The sequence below is a fragment of the Momordica charantia genome (assembly GCF_013281855.1).
Source record: "Momordica charantia cultivar OHB3-1 chromosome 9 unlocalized genomic scaffold, Mcharantia_2.0 BLBB01000009.1, whole genome shotgun sequence".
Lineage (NCBI taxonomy): Eukaryota > Viridiplantae > Streptophyta > Magnoliopsida > Cucurbitales > Cucurbitaceae > Momordica > Momordica charantia.
The window spans coordinates 24,178,332-24,199,901 of NW_028275167.1; the positions used below are offsets into that span (position 1 = coordinate 24,178,332).

General features: G+C 32.5%; 3 protein-coding genes across 5 annotated transcripts; 1 reads left to right on the plus strand and 2 right to left on the minus strand.

Annotated features, from left to right (window-relative positions):
* Positions 1–203: 203 nt before the first annotated feature.
* On the minus strand, positions 204–5,044 carry WRKY55 (WRKY DNA-binding protein 55). The gene is made up of 3 exons (XM_022291167.2): positions 4,523–5,044; positions 3,761–3,892; positions 204–768 (listed from the first exon to the last, which is right to left on the minus strand). The coding sequence occupies exons 1-3, from the start codon at positions 4,927–4,929 to the stop codon at positions 348–350; spliced, it is 960 nt and encodes a 319-aa protein (XP_022146859.2). The 5' UTR covers positions 4,930–5,044; the 3' UTR covers positions 204–347.
* Positions 5,045–11,587: 6,543 nt separating this feature from the next.
* On the plus strand, positions 11,588–14,763 carry LOC111015953 (uncharacterized). Of its 3 annotated transcripts, XR_002602096.2 has the most exons (6): positions 11,595–11,951; positions 12,194–13,127; positions 13,248–13,343; positions 13,443–13,582; positions 14,074–14,402; positions 14,494–14,763. XR_002602096.2 is itself a non-coding variant. In XM_022291161.2 (5 exons), exons 1-5 carry the CDS (start codon positions 11,686–11,688, stop codon positions 13,985–13,987), a joined length of 1,509 nt encoding a protein of 502 aa, XP_022146853.1. In that variant the 5' UTR covers positions 11,588–11,685; the 3' UTR covers positions 13,988–14,067. The 3 variants fall into 3 exon arrangements, 2 of the variants coding, with proteins under 2 accessions (XP_022146853.1, XP_022146852.1); XM_022291161.2 differs by lacking the exons at positions 14,074–14,402; positions 14,494–14,763 and adding an exon at positions 13,915–14,067 and having other exon boundaries at positions 11,588–11,951; XM_022291160.2 differs by having other exon boundaries at positions 14,074–14,763.
* Positions 14,764–15,254: 491 nt separating this feature from the next.
* Positions 15,255–20,158, minus strand: GLY1 (NAD-dependent glycerol-3-phosphate dehydrogenase family protein). Its single transcript, XM_022291037.2, has 9 exons — positions 19,728–20,158; positions 18,190–18,326; positions 17,945–18,050; positions 17,510–17,711; positions 17,327–17,414; positions 16,855–17,002; positions 15,832–15,981; positions 15,592–15,741; positions 15,255–15,503 (listed from the first exon to the last, which is right to left on the minus strand). The coding sequence occupies exons 1-9, from the start codon at positions 20,040–20,042 to the stop codon at positions 15,489–15,491; spliced, it is 1,311 nt and encodes a 436-aa protein (XP_022146729.1). The 5' UTR covers positions 20,043–20,158; the 3' UTR covers positions 15,255–15,488.
* Positions 20,159–21,570: the final 1,412 nt, after the last annotated feature.

The window sequence follows — 21,570 nt, forward strand, 5'->3', positions numbered from 1 at the left end:
TTGTTCTCTCTAAATTTTACGATAATTCATTCATTTAACTCATCATACGTACTACGTTGTGCCATGTGTCATGTGATCATCCTCATGTTTATTTTTCATGAGCGTGGTTAGTTTGCTATATCAGCACATATTAAAATAGCAAAGTAACTTTATGTTTATCACACCGTTTACTAATCAAAATCAAAATTCATTATCAACCCAAATTTCATACACACAAAAAGAATATATATACCATCTCTTGGTTCTAAAATATGAAAAATTTAATTTTGGAAGTATCGGGACTAAATAAACATGAAATTCAGGAGACCAAATTTGTAATTTCAACCTAAATCGAAAAAGAACTTTGACTAATTCTTGTGGTCGTCTTTGTCCCACTTGTGGTGTTCCTCCGCCACACAAGCGGCGAAGATGGAGTCCATACTGTTGCTGCTGCAGCTGCCGGAGTTGAACATGGCGTCGGCCATGTCCAGCACCGGAAACTGGTCGCCGCCGCCGTCTCTGCCGTACCGGGCGGTGGCCGGAGCGCCGGACCCAGTTGCAGAGCCGAAGTCCATGGAAAGCCATCCGCCGGATGGGGAGCGGAACTGTGCCATGTGTTGGCTGCAGGCGACGTCCGGCGGCGCAGCGGACGGCGCCGTGGCGGACATGTGGCACGTGTGGTCGCCGCGGTAGGTGACTTCGAACGTGTGGGGATCGGCGTCGAGGCGCTGCACGTGCTTCTTCGCGGGGCAGTGGTAGAGCTTCTGGTGAGTGCATCTGAAATAGCCTCTGCAAGAAGATGACTACAATTACATTTTTAACCCTCAGGGTTTTTTTTTTTCTTTGGGTAATTTGGTGTTTTTAAAGACTAAATATACGTTTTAATCCCCTAACGTCTGAGTAAATTTTAGTTTGATCTCTTATGTTTTAATATTATTTTTTAATTATGCGAGAAATTTTCTAATTCTTCCACCTAATTTTTATTTTTAAGTTTTCACAGATTTGGAATAAGTAATAAATGTTTTTAGAATCGAGAGATGCTTTAAATAAAATTAATTAAAGTTATAAGAAATACAAAATGAAAATAATTAAAATTAATAAAGTAGACTGAACTGGGAGAAATTAGGCGTAGAAATAGATTAGCGAAGAAAATTATATATATTTATATGTGTATGTGGGTGGAAGGAAATGAGGGAGAGAAAAAAAGAAAGAGAGGAAAGTGTAGCAAGGAGAAGTTAATAAAACAAAGTACTAAATTTGAAGCACTTGATAAATCAGCTCCATGAAAGGACTACGTTGGTGAGGTAGAAAACGTTTATAAGTATTTAAAAACACGTACTTTCGAACATATCTTAAGTGTCGTTGTCTTTACGTTTAATTTTTTTTAACATTAATAATGATGTTAAAGGAAGTAGTAAAAATGATAAAATAATATTAGTTTGAAAAACTTAGTAAAATGTCAATTGCTAATTAAATGAGTTTGAATTTGAAAATTTGAAGGAACTGAAAATTCCACAAGGCATGGAAGGTTTTATTAAGCATATAGACACATAATTGAATCAAAGAATGAGTCATAAATTCAAATAAGCTGCCCCACTTGGCCACTTTTTGAAGAAGAATAAATAACTTTGTTTTGAATTGAATCAGTCAAATTTTCAATAATCATTTTATATAATCAAAGTGAATCTAAGGACAAACTTTTAAAATCATTCTCTCTTTAAAAAAGAAAAACAAAATTAATAGTCTTTTTATCTGATAATGTTTTTATTTATTGTTTTTTGTTTGGAAATTATTCTCTTGTTATTCTTTTAGAGGCAATTAGATAAATAGTATGAAATGAATATGTCTTTTAAATTAATTAATTTATATTATGACGTGAAATTTCTCATTTTTTTAATTGAAAAGCAAAAAGAAATACATTTGGTAAACCATTACATTTCAATATTTTTTAATTGAAAGTGGCCATTTTTTGTCCATATTTTAAATTTTTTACCACAAATTCTACGTCCGTATAAAGTCATAGTTACATTTCAATATAAATATATTGAATGTAGTGTCATGCTGAAATTATAATAGAAAAATTGAGATTAAAAATAAAAATAAGAAATCAAAATGGTTACTTTATGAGTATATATGGATCAAAATAAACAATTTGAAAGTATAAAGACTAAAATAAACTAGGTTAAAAGTAACCAAATTGAACACTTCAGGCATGAGACGATCAAAATGAACCAAAAGCTGAAAATACATATAGAACAAAATAGTATTTTAATTTTCTGTATAATCATCTCCAAAAAGAATTTAGCGTGAATGAGTTCAGACTATGGTAGTCATCTACCTAAGATTTAATGTCCTATGAATTTCTTTCACAATCAAATACAGTAGGGTCAAAAAGTTGTCTCGAACACTCCCGGTTATGATCATTAAGAGAAAAAGAAGATAATCATCTCTCTAAATATTTCTTTAAAATAGTTTTGAAACGATCCAACTTTTTTAAAAATACTTTTATTTATTATCAAATATTGTAGATTTTCTTTGAAATACTTTTAATGGTCTAAAATCATTTAGGAAACACACTTTAAATATTATTAATTTTTTAAAACTGCTAATAAAAAAAGTTGTTTTTATTTAAAAGCCAATTTTCTCAAAAGTCATTATCCCAAATGCGTATACTAAAATTTTCACCAACTCATAGTATTGATGAAAGAAGGGAAAAAAAAAAACTTTCGGGCTAAAATTAACCAAATTTAGCAGTATGAGGCGAAAATTATTATGTAATTTTATTATTATTATTATTGTTTTAATTTTTAACAGACAATTTAGGGAACGAAAAGCTTAAAACTAGAACTCAGAAAAAAAAAAAAACAAAAAGAAAAGAAGAAGAAGAAGAAGTTAAAACTAGAGGTTTAGTGTTAAAACTTTAAAAATGCTTGTTTGAAAGAACCAGTTTTAAAATTAAAAGTTCTATTTATCTTTTTGATTTTTTAATAAATAGAATAAATGATGTTAATTGTTAATTTTAAAATTATGGGTTTGTGCTCTAACAATTTCAAGGGAATTGTGGTTAGAATTTCATCCCTTCACCTTTCAATTTCAACAATTATCCCCAATACTTATTAAATTGTTCAATAATCAAACTCCATATAACTATAATTTTGTTAGCTCTAATTTTTAAACTTATAAGAGTTATAATTAAACCTTAAATCTAAATTCCTACCTCTACTAACGAGATTGTATAAAATATAGTTTAACCGCAACAATTTCTCAAAGAAAGTTTTTTCGATGTGTCTTCCACAACTTCCCCTAATTTTTTTTTATTAACCAGGAGTCGGCGGCCCTTTAGCCTATATATTCCTAGGGTATGCACATTGTACCCATACCCGAACATACGCAATGAGTCATTGCTGGATGAAAGTTGTAATCCCATGTGGTTTGAATCAAAGACCTCGAAGTTATTCTTTGAGGCCCCAAGCTATCCTTTGGAGACAGAACTTTCCCTAATTTTAGTGCACATAATTACGCTGACTATTTAAAGTCGAAGGATATTTAGGGTTTAAGTTCAATATTTTAACACCTACGAGTGTTTAAGAAGTTTTGGTATTTAAGAAATTAAGTTAAACTTATGAAATATGTTGAGCAAACTTAGATCATGCTTGAAAAATCCATTGACAAATACGAGTTTGTCATTTTAATACAAATTCAAACTCTCATTCCAAACGTCTAAAACGCATGAAGTATGTTTTCAAAAACTAGAAACGAGAAACGAGAGAGTAAAACAAACCTGGGAAATCGACAGCCGAGGATCTCCTTCTGACCATATTTCCGCCATGTAAAGCCATCGTCTGGCGGAAGCTCTGTGTTTCCGATAAGCGGCGCCGCCACTCGCACCGTCCTCTTCTCCATATCATATTTCCTGCTTAAACCCATTTTTCAAAATTCTCAATCAATAATGGAAAGAAAAGGAAAAATGAAAGAAAAAAAGGAAGCCTTATATATATACTTTTTATACTTAACTTCGTGGGAAAAGTGATCAAGTTCTTCCCTTTCCCACGCTTTACCAACCCCAATTCCCATCCTTACTTTAATTTAGAGATTTTATATATAATTATGTTTTCTTTCTTTTAATTTTAGGTTAAATTTCCAATTTTGCTTCGTAGGGTTTAATTTCAATTTAGTCTTTTAAACGATACAAGTTAGTCGATTAAGTAAAAATAAATTTACGGATCATCCCTAAAGTATTTTTAGGATCAATATGAATGAACTCACTTGTCTTTTTTACTTTTTTCTGCGATAAACCCTAATAAACTAAAATTTTTTTTTTATTGCCATGTAAATTTAAAATGTGTCGTAGGCTAACAATTTGGTAACAACAAATATTACAAGTATATAAGCATTCAAATTGAAAATTCTAAAATTACCAATAACGAATGATTTAAACTCGTCTCAAACCATAAGATAAACATAATCAGCTCATTGCTACAAAATTAGGATAATCAAATGTGCTGTAATTATGTATACAATTTGTGAAATTTGACTAAATTACCGTGTTCGTCCTTTTTGCGACGATGAAGCCAAACCAATTCCGACCATCTTGCCAGAATCCTCCATGGTCACGGGCAATGGCGGCGCCACGGCCACCGCGGCCACCGGCGTCCTCATCTGCATTTGCGCGAGCTCCATGGCCTGCGAGCAGGTGGATCTCAGCCACTCCTCCAACCCGACGTCTGACGGCGGCCGTTCATGGCTGCTCAGGCGGTCCTTGGCGGCGGCAAAAACGCTCAAAATCTCATCACACGACTGCGCCACCATCTGGGGCTGCCGGAAATTAACATTATTATTGAGAACACTGAATTCCAATTCTCTCGCCAAAGAACACCCACGAAGGATCAAGGAAATGGCCTCCTCCATAGACAAATCCAGTTCCTCCTGCAACTTTCTCTGGTTGGCCATGGAAGATGCTAAAAAAGTTGAAGAGAATACATATATTTATATGTATCTATGATCAAAAAGGAAAGGAAAAAAAAACCCAAGTTTTGATTGAATAAAATAAGACATGTTTGTGGTATACGGTACAAGAAAAGGAAAAAAAAAGGTAGTTTTTGAAAAAATTAGAGACTTGGTCATGGTCGTGGTCGACGTAGAATTTCAACTAAAAAAAAAAAAAAGGGAGTTGGGTCTAGAGGAAGACTTCGCCCCTTCTACCCATTGAAAAAGAATCTTCTTTTTTGGGGTTTGAAAAAATTGAAGGGTTTTGTAGTTTTCATGGAAAATTTAGACCAACGACTATGAAGATCATGAAGAACAAAGAAGAAGAATTTAATTTGTGGGTTTTGTTTTTGATTTCCATTTGCTTTTAGTTTGGTTTGAACTTTGTGTGTGTGTGTGTGTGTTTTGGGACAGAAAGCAAGACAATGTTAATTTGGCTGTTTTCTAATTTGGTTTTAAATGTTTCTTTCACACTTTGCAAAAATTACTCCTTTTTCTTTTCTTTTTCATTATGTCCTTATCTTTACGGGTCTACTTGCATAATTTGGAAAAAATTAGGTTTGAAAGAGGGTTATCATTGTGGCAGTGAGAGTAGCGAGTGACGGATCTAGAATTTTGTTCGGGAGTCTTAGTATATATCGTATGATGGATAAAGTTAAAGAGAAAATGTAACAACCGAAAATGAAATTGCTATGTAATTTTGAGATTCGAAAAAGGAGATTGATTAGTTAGGTTAAATAATATAAAGAGTCAAACTTTTGTGTGGGAACTTGGTTAGCATTTGCAACTTTTGGTGACTTTTTTATTTTCCTTCTTTTGTTATTCAGTGTGAGGAAAAGAAGGGGCAAAACTTTGTCCCAAATTGAAACAACTAGGAATTGAAGATATGATGCCTTTTTGGTGGTTATCTTGGAGCTTTCTTAGAGGACACATTTGTGTCATTTCTATGTTATTGAAGGGCAAAATGGTCAATCAATTAATATCAAATAATTTTGTTGTCTTTGGTAATTGTTGTGGTTGCATTTTAGAGCGATTCGGTAACCTTCTGATTTCTGGTTTCTAATTTTCTTAAGCAATCTAAGCATTTTATAATTAACTATGTTTCTTGTTTCTCCGATTTTGGGAACATTTTCAAAATTATTTAGAAATTTTAGAAAAAACCAAAATAAGTTTTATTTCTTTGGTTCCATTTCCAATTTGTTCCAAAACATAAATAAAAATATTGTTTTATCCTACTTGAATTCATGGATGTTAGGATCATACAATTAATTTTTCTTTATTAAAAATGAAGAAATAGGAACAAGAAAAATGAACGTTCCCAAACGAGCCTTTGATTTCTCTTTCAAAATTGTGTAATAGTAAACTCAAACCTTTGCTGGCGTCTCAAAATTAAATAAACTTTTGAAGTAAAATAATAGAGATTTTCACACATCAACCTATATATCTTAAATAGTTTAAACATTCTACCTCTCCGCTAAGACGTTATAAGTTAGAATCTCATCGTGCATCTTTTTTTCGTTTGAGTTCAAGGGTAGGTAAATTAAACCGTCAACTTTTAAGATAATAATAGATATCGTATCAACTAGTATATGTTTGAATTTGCCCCGTTATATGTTTTTATGATGTGACATTTCCTAAGAAAGCAATATTTTCAAATAACTAAACATATCCTTAAATAAATACATGACTTTAATAAAAAAAAATCAAAATGTTAGGGACGAAATAATGCTTTTAATAACACTAGCTAAATTGAAACTAAGGTACATGGACCAATAATGTCATTTTTTTTAATACAACGTGTGGGGTGAAGATTCGAACTCTCGATCTTTTGGTCCGAGTTAGGTGTCTTAATTAGTTGATCAGCTAAGCTTAAGTTGGTGACTAATAACTTTATTTAACAATTCTCTCTCTAGTACTATTTTAAGAGAATATATATATATATATTATATATACTATATATAAACGTAGTTAAGAGCAAAAACTTTCTATCCCCATTTTGCTTATCTTCTTTTTATTATTAGTTTTCCTTATTCATTTATTATTATGACTTTTTAAAATTAAATAAATATCAAATTTACTCTTTATATATTAAAAAATTATCAATTAAGCTATTCCATAAAAATAATTATTAAAACTCTAAAGGATCATCAACCTAAAGGACTAAAAATATATTTTGTTCTAAAAATTTTAATAACATATTTTAATTTAAGTTATTTTATTTTGTTATACATTAACTAGCTTTAATTATTTACTTTAAAATCTATGAAATTTATTTTAATTAAAAATTTGCAATTACGTCATTATCTGAAATTTACCATATATCTGTACCTTTCACATGATATATTTTTTAGTTTTAATTTTTATTTATAATACTTTATTCTTAGCTTATTAAAAATCAATAATGTACTTTATTTCAAAAATAATTATTAGTACAATTTTGTTCAACAATATTTTATTTTTATATTTTTATTGAAACATTTATAAATCTTACCATCAAAGTTTTTTTTGCTTTCTTTTAGTAATTGAGAATGATATGTGTCAATTACGGACAATAATGTTTGATTTTTTAAGAGATACGAAAGAATATCAAATCATGGATATTTTAAATTGAAAAAAGAGGCTCAAGTAGGGACTAAAACATAATTGAAAAATAATTCAATATATAAAAAATAAAATTCAACCCTTTAAAACATCATTTATCAAATTGGAACAAAGAACAAAATATAGATTAGGGGCTAAATAATTTTTAGCCCATAAGTGAATATGTCAATATATTATTATATGGTTTTTTGTTTTGTTTTATTATTATTAGTTTGTTTTATTTATTTATTATTATTATTTTTTGTTTCTTAACATGCTTGGTGGCTGTCACATGCAAACCAACGGACGGTTTAATTTGATTGATTTCATTAATTTAATATATTAGAGATTAAATATCTTAGAGACTATTATACATATTAAAATAATCTTTTTAATTTCGTATTTGTCACGTTATCTTATTAAATGTATTAAAAAAATTTGTAATTGACATATATCTCCAACCAGGAGTATGTGAGTTCAATTCTCATCCACATGTTGTACTGAAAAGAAAACATACAGTTTTATTTTTATATTTTTTTGGATACTATAAAGTTTTATCTTTATGATTTAAATACAATTTTTGGATTTTGTACCTTCAGTTCTGGTTTATTTTAATTCACATAATTTTTAAACGTCTAATTTGATACATGTACCATCAACTTTTATTTATTTTAGTCTCTAAACTTGCAAAACGTCCGTCTTGTTTTCCTATACGGACATAAATTGTATACAAAATGGACATCTTTTATTACAATTTCCTGGCTAAATTTTTTTACGAGTTAAGTATCATGCTAATGGTAGTCAATAGAAATGTGATAAAAATGAAAATGAAGATCAAAACGGTCACTTTTTGAAAGTGCATGACAAAAACAGATATTTGAAAGTATATGTACTAAAATGAATAAATGTTGAAGGACAAAAATGATTATTTTAAAAGTAGAAGGACATAATTTCAAAAATAAATTGTGAGTTTGACTAAATATCCGACCACCAATTAAATTTTACGTTTGATTTCTTAAAAAAAAGTCAAATCTCATTTTGGCCCTAAAATTATAGCAATTGTTGGTTATAAATTTTCCTTTTTAGTATTGTATTTAATATGTCTCGAAATTTTCAAAATTATCTAATAAATCTCTAAACTTTCAATGTTGTGTTGTACTGTCTAATAAAGTCTTAAGTTTTAGAAAGTTTTGAATAGGTCATTGAACTTTCAATTTTCGTATTCATAGCACCTAAACTTTTAATTCTGTATCTAACATGTCCCTAAATCTTTTAGACACATGTTTTTATATATAATTTTTTAGACATTTATTAAAATTTAAAAACCTATTAGATACAAAATTAAAAATTCAAAGACTTATTAGATATTTTGTTTAAAGTTTAAGGACCAATTAGACTTTTTTTTTCTTTTTTTTTTCAATTTTGAGACATATTAGTTATTAAAATTAATGGATCAAACTTCTATGTTTTATGTATGGATTATTTTTTAGTCAAGTTTCTAATGTTATTAAATGCTAAAAACAAAGGCGAAATGCAAATTTAAAAATTGTTTTTTTTTAATAAAAAGGTAAAAATAAAACTCCAAGTTGTTAGTAAAATAGTTTTTTTAATGAGTTTTAACTTTTCATAACATTAGTCCACTTTGAGCTAAAAAAAAGTATATTTTATTTTTTACTTAAAAAATGATTAAAATTTCAAAATATTTTTAAAAAGCAAAAAATAAAATGAATAAACAATTGGGAAGCAAATCTAATGTTATTTTTATTAAATAGAAAACACACAAAAATATTTTAAACGCTTGAACATTTCCATCCTTTTTTTGATTTATCGAAGTTATATATAAAAAAAATATATAACATTAATTAATTTTTTAAAAATAAAATTCTCATATTTTTTTGTTTTTTTTTTAAACTTTTTACATTATCTGTTCTATCTTTTTTCATAAATATAATAAATAGCATTTAATAATTATTAAAATACCATTCTTTTTTTTAAAATATAAATTACAGTTCATCAATTGGACAAATTAGATGAATTCAAATTAAATTCTAAAAAGGGACAAAAAATTATTAAAAAAATAGATCAATTATGAGTTGATCAATTAATTGAATTGAAAAGTCAAAGACAATTTGGCAATTATGAAATTCAAATAATTAGTCATTTTCTTCTTTGGACTTTCTAAAAAGTTACAAACATTGATAGTTGGACAAGGGTGACTATTAAATATTTTTAAAATTTGTAATTTAATATTTAAACATTTTATTTTTGAGCCATTTTTTATCATCTCAATCCTCCCTTTTCAAGCATATGCATATTAAGCCTAAATAAGGTAGCGATGATTTGAAATTGAATCATTGAATTATATTTACATTCACTCCAAGAAAACGTGCTGCAAAAAAAAAAAAGAAAAAAGGAGATACAAAACCTACTCATCAAGGTTCCTACATTTTTTTTATATTGTGGGCGGTTGCATTTTTATCTTTTCTGGCAACCTTTTTTTATTCCAACCATTCATTAATCTTTTCAACCTATTAATTAGGTTATATAATATATACCTTTTATTGTTATATGGTTATATAATATATACTTCTTTAAAAATAATTGTATAGGTACTATTTCTTTTCCAGCTCTTTTTCCAACAAACATTACATAAATTATATCTTTTAATATGTTTTACGGGATGATAAAATATATATTCGTCTAATGTCGTATACAAAAATATTAGGTTTTATATAATATACATCTTAGCATATATATCCAAAGTATACCCCACATACGTATATGGATCATATATCCAACATATACTCTATAACAACACACAATATAGACTCCAAAAAAAGAAACTCTTTTCCTTCTTCCTCAAGTAGTCCCCCTTGTTGTTCTCAACCCCATCGACCTTTCCCTCGTCGAAGATAACCTCTGATGGCCCATCTGACCATGGATACCAACTACCTAGGAACCTTAATGATGATCCACAACGGCACGATGAAGAGATTCGATGGCACATCTCCCAGATCTGCAACATCTTCACTGGCGTGGCTTCGCTGACTCTGAGCAATGACGACCCTGTTCTGTCGCATCTTCAATAGTGCAGCTTCGACGACCTGATCTGCACAACATCTGAATCGATGCAGCTTCGATGACCCGATCTATAACATCTTCACCAATTATGCGGCTTCGAAGACTCCAAGCGGCGACAACCCTAATCTGCAGCATCTTCACCGACGCGACTTTTCGACGATCTGCAAAAAATTCGAGTGATTTCTACGAGAATGGAATCCCACATTAAAAATGCCCGATCAAAACCACAAACAAATGGACTCTAGCTCTTGGATTCTTTCCGAAATCTCTCTCGCTTTCCCAAATTTTAAATCTCACGTATTCTTCTTTACTCATGTTAAGATTTTTTTTCATTTTTTTAAAATATAAGATATCTATTGCGGTCATATTTGTAATTTTTGTATGGGAATCTATCATAAATGGACTAACCATAAACATGTGTGAAATATTCATTTCAAATGGTGAAATTTGGATCTCTAAATGGGATATTTATGTACTTATCCTTTTTAAATACCTTAAATCCCCCAAAAACCCATCTTTCCAAACTTGGTTACAAAAAAAACTCAGAATCATTTATCTTTTACCATTCCAGTTCACGATATTCTATCCCATTTGTTGAACATCTATCTACAAGTCTATCGTTGACCTAAGATTGACTCAACTGATTAAGACAGGTATGTCCGACCAAAAAGATTCGAGTTTAAATCCCCAACTCATATATTGTTGTAGCAAGATATATATACACACACACGCCAAGTTTATAAAAACGAACATATATAAAATCTACTAACAACTTGTCACGGTGTGAACTTTTTGTTTGAGATATATGTCAATTACCGCTGAACTATGCTCAAAGTGAATTTCATGAATACTTATTCTTAAAAAAAAAAAAAATCATGAATACTTAAACAAATTAGGCATCATTAGAGGCAAGATTCAATCTTTCGCTCAAAAGAAATAAAATAAAATATACTCCAATTTTGAGACGTATAGCTTACGAATGTGTTACAATTTTGCCGTAAAAGCTATTTTGTACGTTGGTTCTTGTTCTCCGGAAGAAGAAACGAGTAGCAGAGAACGATGAAGAGGGAGCTTTTCGATTTGGTTGCTTCCTCCATTAACGGGTACATTCAAATCATCCTTGCGCTTACATTTCTCAGCTGCTTCTCAATCTCTCTAGTGGGTGCTTCCATCCATCAATACCAAAACGAATCTTTCATTCATCGTTCCAATTCTTTCTTCTTCCATGGCGGTAGTGAAGGGCTGTATGCTTCCCATTTTCACCCTCTCAGCTCCAATACCACCGCTTCTGCAGACCAAACGCTCGACGGAATGTCCTTCATCAGGTAAATTAATCGAACCCCTGTTTTTCGCGTCTCTCTCTCGATTTTCGCTACTGTACTTCATTTGATCGAGTAGGGCCAATTTGGGTTAGTTTGTTTCCGCAAAATCTTTTGTCAAATGTTGGAATGGTTGGTTGAAATTAGTCGTTAAGTGTCCAGTTCAAATGGGTTTCTGCATGTGATGGAAGTATATCAGAGATTTGAAATTAGTTCCTGTTTGTCATATTGTTTGTGCGAAAATGTAGGTTTGAATCGATCACATTTTGGCGAACAAAAGAATCTGCTGAACAGAAAAATGAGATGCAGCAAAAAACTGGGTTAATTGAAGCTATTATTGTGGAGGTCAAAGACAGGACAAAAATTGGAGGGGCATTTCTGAATTCTGATATTATATGCTGCACCCAGAAGCTTGCGAATAATGGATCTTGCAAAGTAGGAGAAGTTATTATCAATGAGGAGTCAGATTACCCTAATGGACCAAGGAGAATTCAGACTTTCTTTGAAGGGATAAGTGAAGAAGCTAAAATGGAACCTACTACTGTTGAACTCAACAAAACTGGAATGTATTATCTGTATTTTATGTTCTGTGATCCGCAACTCCGAGGTACGGTGATCAGTGGAAGAACGGTTTGGAGAAACCCAGATGGTTATTTACCAGGAAAGATGGCTCCAATGGTGACATTCTTTGGCTTAATGTCTTTGTCTTACATTGTTCTGGGTCTTGTCTGGTTTCTCTGGTTTGTAAGATATTGGAAAGATGTAATACAATTGCACTACCATATCACTTGTGTTATAGGTTTGGGAATGTGTGAAATGGCCCTTTGGTATTTTGAGTATTCAAATTTTAATTCCTCTGGAAGTCGACCAATGGGGATTACCACTTTGGCAGTTACGTTTAGCGCTATTAAGAAGACTGTTTCTAGGCTGCTTCTCCTAGTGGTTTCGATGGGATACGGGGTTGTGCGACCGACCCTCGGTGGTATAACCATGAAAGTGGTCCTTCTGGGTGCTGCATATTTCTTGGCTTCTGAAGCACTTGAGCTTGTTGAACATTTGGGAAATGTTAATGACTTCTCTGGAAAAACAAGGTTCTTTCTGGTGTTGCCAGTTGCTGTACTGGATGCTTGCTTTATTCTCTGGATCTTTTCATCATTATCAAAAACTTTGGAGAAGCTTCAGGTAAATTATACTTCTTTGAGATTTAATTCATGTCTTTTTATCCAGTTTAGTGTGTGACATCTTGGTTTCTTCTGCTGGAAGGATGATCATATTTGGTTCTCTATTTTGTATACTATATAGATTAGAAAAAGCATGGCCAAACTCGAGCTGTATCGGAAGTTTACGAACTGCCTTGCAGTTACAGTGTTGCTCTCCATAGCTTGGATTGGATATGAGGTGATGTATTTCATTTATCTCCCTCCATTTTTCTCCATTGCTTGAACAATTTGTAAGATAAGTCCAATTGTTTAGGATTACTGATTTTTGTTCGTGTAGTTGTACTTCAATGCTACCGACCCATTGAGTGAGCTGTGGCGAAGAGCTTGGATCATTCCAGCTTTCTGGATTTTGCTTTCTTTTGTTCTCTTGGTAGTTATATGCGTTCTCTGGGCTCCTTCTCATAACCCGATCACCAGGTAGCGATCCCTTGCCTCCTTTTGGAATCTACTTAACTCCTTGTATCTCCTCCTGACAAACTAAGCTGCCTAGCAAATAATTTATGCTCGGATCTTGGTTTGAAAGGTCTATCCCGTATGAATATATGATAAGGTTACATAGAAAAATCTTCCCAAGTAACAGAAATTGGAGATACTGGATAAAGTAATGTTGGCAAATAATTTTCCTAACTTGAAAGATTTTTTCCCCTACTTTACTTTTACACGTCCTACTATTTCATATTTTCGCTTCACTACTTTCTTTTGTATGCACTTGGATAGCTATCTATCTTTATCTTCTGTCTCTCTCACAGCACTAGCTTCTCACTTCCAAAAACTGCTGCAGCTGAATTGCTTATCCTGAAATGCTATAAAAGAGAAGATTAAAAATGAGTTTTTAAGAAACCAAAATTATCATCAAATGAAATCGACAAGTGTCTAGTTATAGAGTTGAATGATTCTGGGCTTCGTAGATTTGCATACTCGGAGGACACCGGGGACGACGTCGATGAGGAAGTCGTGGCACTCACCGGAACCGGAATTAAGGTAGCTGCAGATTTATCTAACAAGCTGGAAAGGAAGGAAAGAAAGGCACCATCTACTACTGCAGATCACCCTGTGTTTGGGCTTGGAGGAGATCTTGAGGAAGATAAAAGAGAGTGATGCCTCTCTCTGTATATTTTGGTGGTATTTGTTTCATTTCACTCACTAAGCTGCTTAGAACAGGAGCCCACTGCTTGAGTTTCAGTGCTTCAAAGTTGAAAATTGCAGCCAGGTTGGAAGGGTAATGAAGAAAATGAAGGTAAATATCCTCTATGATCAACCAACTCCATTGGAGACTTAATGGAAATCCTTGAAAAATTTATATATACACATATATATGTGTTTTGCAGCCTCAACTTGATAAAATGAAAAGGAAAGAGGTGAAAGGAGCTGGTTTGAAATCAATACATCTTTCTGTTGGATTCAGTCACTGTTCTGTGAAATGATATTTCCTGCTCTCAGATTATACAAAGATGGACATATGTTTAATTATCTGAACTTGCATAGGCTTTTTTTTTTCTTTTTTCTTTTTTCTTTTTTTTTTGGAATATGACATCATATGTAGGGAAAAATTTTCGATGCTTTTGAAAAGGTAGAGCTAACTTGTACTGTTTGGTGAACTTTCGTAGGTTATTTGCAATGCTAACTTTTGCTATGAATTTACTAAAATTTTAAGTAGTCAACAACGCACATCATATGCTTCATTTGATATTTATGAACTATGCTTCATTTGATATTTATGAACTAAAAAGTACGGGTCATTTATACGACATGGGTATGGTGTCACGTCATTTTTTAAAAAATTTAAGATACCGATGCATATTAATATATATACATTTTGAAAAAAATAAATATCACTTTTATAGTGTAAAGAAATTAAAGTCAATAAAAAAAAAGTAAATTCGATATATTTTACTTTAAAATTTAATTATTTTATCGTATATTACTATTAAAAATTGTCAAAGTATGTATGCTTCTTAGTTGATGAACTTTCAATAAAATTGGATTGGATGGAAAATTTTACGAACAGTTTTGAGTCATATTCCTTTTTTTTATTAGAAACCGAGCTTTCAAGAAATTGGAGAGGAGTGACATCTTTTATGATTGTGAATTTACAAGAACAAAATCATTGAATTCAATTTATAAGAATCAAAATGCTCAAATGTTCATATCAACTGGCAGGTTTGACATAACAACTTCTGATCTCCCAAAAATTAGCGAAGAATCCTTCGACAAATAAAATTTTTCGATATCATAATATCGTGGTAAAAATAGTTGCTGGCAAGGTTTCATGCCACAAAAGTTCTGTGATTATGATGCAAGTATCTGTGGAGCCCCTCAGGTTTCAGACCTCTTCCACCTAAATGAAGTTCAAATGAGAATTCAAGCAATCTGATCAAGTTCATAAACATCCAAGTTACCAGTTCAATGAGAGCTAAGAGTTTTACCTGAGGAAGCCCCATCAATTCAAGAACCGCTTTTTGTGGCGTTAGCTCGTTGTCAATGATCCGGGCCACCGCTGTCAAAACTGGCATCTTTACATTATACTTCTGAGCCAATGCGATTACAGCCCCTGCAGTTGATACACCTTCTGCAACCTATTGAATACAGGGGTCCTTAACAACTGCTGGCATTATAAATGGACACCAAACATTGCCTGACATGCTACCCAAGGGATAACCCAGTACCTGATTCATGGAGCTCAATATATCATCCAGATTCTCGCCAGATCCTAGTCGTACTCCAACAGTTCGGTTTCGGGAGAGGTTGACAAAACATGTAAGCATAATGTCCCCTGTGCCCGAGAGACCGGTAATTGTCGTTGGCTTCGCTCCCATCTTTAAGAAAAAAATTTTGAAGGAAAAAGTAATCAGAATGCCATGATTGCATTCAGACAAATTGTAGATACGAAAGATAATAATGTGTTTAATGCAGATAAGGCTTGAACTATGACTGACAGCAGGAATGTGAGGCCAACGATCCAATTGCAAGTTACACCAAAGGCAATAAAAAGCAGTCAGCTCTCTGTAACAATCTGATTACATTAGCAGGCAAAGAGAAAGGACCATTATTATTATTATCTTTTCGATATATGTGCATGCTCTAGCCAAATGATCTTTACAACATGAGTGTACTCTAACCATTGGTCCAAATGAACTAGGGTTAATTAAGAGGGAATGGGTTCAAACCCCATGATGGTCACCTACCTTAGGAATTAGTAATTCCTATGTATTTCCCGACACCAAATGTTGTAGGGTCGGGCGGTTATCTCGAGATTAGTTGAGGTATGCGTAAGTTGGCCTGGACACTCGCGGATATAAAGAAAAAAGATCTTTACAATATTTAGTTGTCAGGAAATTAATATGATTTTAATATCTTAGGTAGGTGGTCAGACCATGAGGTTCATAGCTGTTAGCTCACACTATCATGAGTCAGGGGTCCATAGAGCAGTACCATATTCAAATGCCATTGAGAAAACAGATATTTAAAGCATCCCATCTGACCATCACCAACAACAATTTTACAAACCACATAGAGCAGGAACATCAAAATATGCTTCTAATAACTTTTATCAATCAATATTTCAATGGTTGATGGCAACTGGTAAGTAGCTCCATTGGCTTCCTCGAGTTATTGGATAAAGAGAGATAATTTAAGTGTAAATAAATCATACTCATGTACCAAGAAATTAATGATGAATAAAAGCACACCTTTGTTGCCAGCCAACGGATCTCAGAACACCCTTGTGCTACAAGAGCTGCCATAGAGTTGTTACCAAGATTCATCCCCTCAACAATTCCTGCTGCTATTGCAAGCACATTCTTTAGTGCACCTGCAATCTCCACCCCTGTGACATCACTGAGTCATCAGAAGTTACAAGCCATGTAAACAGGCTTACTCTTACAGATCATTTCCTCAAGAGTTTACTGCTATCTTTTCATTGCGGTTTATGTTATTTTCTGAAAAGAAACTATTTGCGAGGGAATTTGTGCTTAGGCAATGGAGAAATAAACAAATATTGAAGTAGAAATGAAAAAAGTGGATGAATGACTGAATGTCAAAAATTAGATGCTTCATAAGATGATCATACCAAAAGGAGGAATTAAAGTTTCTACCAGAAGGTATTTTTGAATTACAATATACAAGACAAGAAAGCCCACATTTTATGATAATTAAATCTACCTTGAAGTGCTTATTCTTAGATAACTAGAAGCTAGCAGTTGTTGGGCTGCATTTGCCAATTTTTTGTCCTTTGATGCCACTACCATTGCTGGAAAATCAAGATATAAGTGCAAAATAAATTTTAAAATAATACAACTGAAATGAGTGTGTACTAAGGAATATGTATATAATGTGTGTTATCACCTGTTGGCAATTTATTCATTATTTCTGAAGCAAATGAAGGTCCTGAAAGAGCAATAAAAGGTTGTCGAGGGTTACTGAGTGCTTGTGGTATAATCTGAGACATCATCCTCAAGGTATTAAGTTCCAGCCCTTTGCTTAGGGATATGAATGGCACGTGTGGATCAACATGATCAGCAATGCTCTCAAGAAACGATGAGCTGAACTGCAATGAAATTTTAAAAAATACTCTAATCCCCCAAAAAAGAGAACATGATGAAGATCCACATTTCTTAATGGCCTAAAAATGCATATGAAAAAATTTTGAATTTGTTTGCAAGAATTTGTAAAGAAGGAACTGCATTCTATGTTTTTTCCCCATTACATCTTCGTAATTATTTCATAGCTACAAGAGCAAACAAATATTAATGCACAAATTTAAACAGGGTAGTGAAAGACCTGCACAGGTACAGCGTGAAAACAGAAATCAGCACCTAGCAAAGCAGCTTTGGCATCAGTTGTAGCAATAACATTTACTGGTAGCTTGTGCGTTGGGAAGTACTTACTGAGAATGAGAAGAAATGTCATCAATCATATTCAATCAGGCAAACTTTCATCTGAGACCACGCAAACATGCACCAGCTCACATACATCACAAAAGAGTGGAGGAAAGGAAAGGTTCTTTGGAGTACATGGAAATTTACCAATTGTAGTGGGTATCATTAATTGACTGGCATACTTGAGGATCACGAAGAAGCATGTTGACTTCCAATTGGGGCTTTCTACCAGCAATATGGGCAGCCATTGCTGTACCAAAAGATCCCCCTCCAAGCACAGCCACCTGATAAAATTGACACAATGAACTATTAAATAAGAAAAAAGAAATTTTGGAAGTAGAATATGCTTTAAACAAATATCATTTTGAAAAAGACTCAGTCTATTGCACTAGAAGTTTGACATTTAAGCTAAGCATAGTGATGTTGACCTTGGTGACGAATAAAATATTAATGACACAATTATTGATCACTGGAATAAAAGAAACAGTACAGTTCAGAGAAATGTTTGCTGCCTGACTTAGAGTAGAAATATTATATGAGGACAACTTCTTTAATAACAAGAGATATTACTTTGAGAATTGTTGATTTTTTTTCACAAGGATATTGATATTTAGTGCAAAAGCGTCCTAAAGTGCCAAATTCAACCTTTATACACTGTGATGCCCACCCAAGCACTTGCAAGGATGCAAAAGGTCTTGCTGATAATTAATTGGGTTTGAGATACTATAACTAGTGTACTAATTTTGAAGGCTTGTCTCTTGACTCTTAGCAAGGTGGGACAACCACGTTTACCAATAAAATATCATTAATACCTACACAGTTAAGCTACTTTAGAGCTCTATTTTATTAGCTCCAATATGATTACACCTTTTTATATTTGATTATTTCATATCCTAGATGGTCAAATAAACTATTAATTTCAAAGAAAAATGTTAGACTCAAACGGTCAAACCTTGTAGTCTCTAGGGCCAAAAGACACTTTCCAACACACCTTAAATTACGCCCCGCACCCAAATAACGGATATAGCAAAGAATGGAAAAATAACTTTGACAAGGTGGTAGTAAATTAGATGCCATCAAGTTTATTGGTACTTAAATTCAAAGTCAAGTAATATGGTGTTGACTAATTTTCTAGTGGTCATCATTCCCCCCAATAATAACCATCGTTCTCCATGCCCAAAGAGGAACTAAATCTTTAGTACTTGGAAAAACAATGCCATACAATGGGACTCGTTCAAAATTACAACTCACAAGAGAGTACAATGAGGTAAGCTATAGGGACAAGAAAGTTGAACTTCTACGAATTTCCAGGGCAAATACAACTGATTAATTTGAGAACAAGGTCCAACAATTCCTAAAATTCAGCCAATTTAAGCGGTTAAGACATCTCTACCTCTAAGAGTTGCAAGTTCGAATATTGCGAACTTTCACATGTATTTGTGATGGTAATATTTTCGAACATTAAAAGAAATTCCTATACTGCTCTTACAAATTGGGAAAGAAAATGAAGAAAAAACAAGATGCTACAGTGGAACTTCTCTGCTGCATTTTAACAAACAAGTTGCAGGCAGTGTCGAATTACACACAGCTAAAGCTCAATAATAAGATTAGCTCACATATTCATCAGGCAAAAATAAAAAGACACAAGTAGATAAAAGAAAACGAGCAGATTAAAACCCACCCACCTTGTTCGTACGCTCAAGAACATCGGTCCTGGCCTTGAACCGCCAAGACCTGGACCATCGGACCAACTTCTCCCACGCTAATCGGACTATCCTGCGGCGGTTCTGGGTTCTTTCAGGGGCCGAATCTGAAGCTGCTGCGTGAATGTCTTCAGGCGGCGTCGTATCGGCGCAAAACCGGCGAAGGGAAGTGGTGGGGTTATTGGGACAACAGAGGGTAGGAATGGTTATTTTTGAAGGGTAAAAATGGTATAAGGAATGATTCTTGGGGGTGAAAAATGGGCTGTGGGAAGAAAGGTCCATTAATGGCGTCTCCATTGAAGACTGAAGAGAAAGACAGAGGGAAGATAGCGGGTAACGTCTAGAAGATCAGGTGGAAATGTGATGGGCAAACAGATATCGTTTTCTTTTTTTTGGTAGTTTTCTTTTAGAGCTTAACTACCTGATGTAATTTCACTTTAGTTGATTTTGATTTTATTTTAAAGGGACTTTTAATAATATAGAATCTTGAGAAGAGTTGAAGGTGGTATACGATCCAAATCTTACCTTACTTCCAATAGAAGCTTAGTCGGCCTCACTCACTTGTTTTTTTTATTGCATTAGAGTGTAAACGAAGTCAACAGATTTCCTTCTAACTTGTGACCGAGAGTAAACAAACTATCTTCGTTCAATAGATTTGTGGTTGAGTCAATAACATGTCCTGGGTTGAAAATCTTTACTCTTCTCTTTTGTATTTCCGCTGCCTGCATTCTTTTTTGTGTCCATCCGTATCGTAAAGTTAGTCAATGTCAACTGTAATAGTCGAAAATAAGGGGCAAACCAAGTTTATTTCAATCCACTTATTTTCAAATATTCGTTTTAATCCATGTACTTTTAAAAAGTGATCACTTGGTTTCTTAATTTATCATATTTTTTTTATCACAATTTTATCATGATATACCTTCGCTATATTTCTTAAAATGTAACTATGACTTTGAATTAAAAGGTTTTCTTCGTGTGTTAAAATTTTGCAAATAGAGACTAAAATATTTACTTTTTAAAGTACTGGGTCCAAAACGAATATTTTGAAATTATAGGGACTAAAATGAACTAGAAAAAGTACAATGACTAAAGGTGAGTTAAAGAAAGTATAATGATTAAAAATGAACTAGAAAAAGTATGGTGACCAAAATAATATTTAAAGTTTCTATTTTTTATCTTGATAAAGAGTTCTTCAACATATAAAGGGTTAGAATATTTTTTTTTCCCTTAAATCTCATACAAATTTTTAGAGGGAATTACACCAAAGAAATATGTATTTTATGCATAGCATTAATTTTAAAATTTACAAAAATAACATAAATTGCAATGGTATAGAATTATACAAGGCAAGCCTTAAAATCACATTTGTGAAACTTTTGAAAAAAGAAAAAAGAAAAAAGTAATGATACTTTTAAAAATACATATCTATTTTACGTTGTACAATTTCTTTAAACTTTATAAAATATAAAAGCTATCATGGGAAGAAATAGACACCATATCCATTGATCTAGGCTTGAATTAGATAGGTCAATTGTTTATATGTAGATAACTGACCAAATGTATGGTTCATAATCTCTAGTCTTTAAGATAATAATAAGAAGAATCCATCTGAAAATAATTTAACTGATTAAAGCATTATAATCTCGACCAAAAAGATCTTATAAATAAAAGCATGTAAATACCTCTATTTGTTTGGTTTCTCTTTTTCATATTATGATGACTTTTTTTTTTTTTTACTTTTTTGAAATCTATGGGTTTTATTTGTTTGGTTTGAAATGAATAGCCCGTTTGGTTGAAAACTCGGATTCTTTTTTTTTTTTTTTCA

Coding starts and splice junctions, on each gene's coding strand:
- WRKY55 (XM_022291167.2), bottom strand. CDS start 4,929: ATGGCCAACCAGAGAAAGTTGCAGGAGGAACTGGATTTGTCTATGGAG. Junction 3,893..4,522: donor TCGCAAAAAGGACGAACACG/GTAATTTAGTCA, acceptor GGGTTTAAGCAG/GAAATATGATATGGAGAAGA. Junction 769..3,760: donor CTCGGCTGTCGATTTCCCAG/GTTTGTTTTACT, acceptor ATCTTCTTGCAG/AGGCTATTTCAGATGCACTC.
- LOC111015953 (XM_022291160.2), top strand. CDS start 11,686: ATGAAGAGGGAGCTTTTCGATTTGGTTGCTTCCTCCATTAACGGGTAC. Junction 11,952..12,193: donor GACGGAATGTCCTTCATCAG/GTAAATTAATCG, acceptor GCGAAAATGTAG/GTTTGAATCGATCACATTTT. Junction 13,128..13,247: donor AAACTTTGGAGAAGCTTCAG/GTAAATTATACT, acceptor TATACTATATAG/ATTAGAAAAAGCATGGCCAA.
- GLY1 (XM_022291037.2), bottom strand. CDS start 20,042: ATGGAGACGCCATTAATGGACCTTTCTTCCCACAGCCCATTTTTCACC. Junction 17,415..17,509: donor AATGAATAAATTGCCAACAG/GTGATAACACAC, acceptor TTGATTTTCCAG/CAATGGTAGTGGCATCAAAG. Junction 17,003..17,326: donor CTAAGAATAAGCACTTCAAG/GTAGATTTAATT, acceptor CTGATGACTCAG/TGATGTCACAGGGGTGGAGA.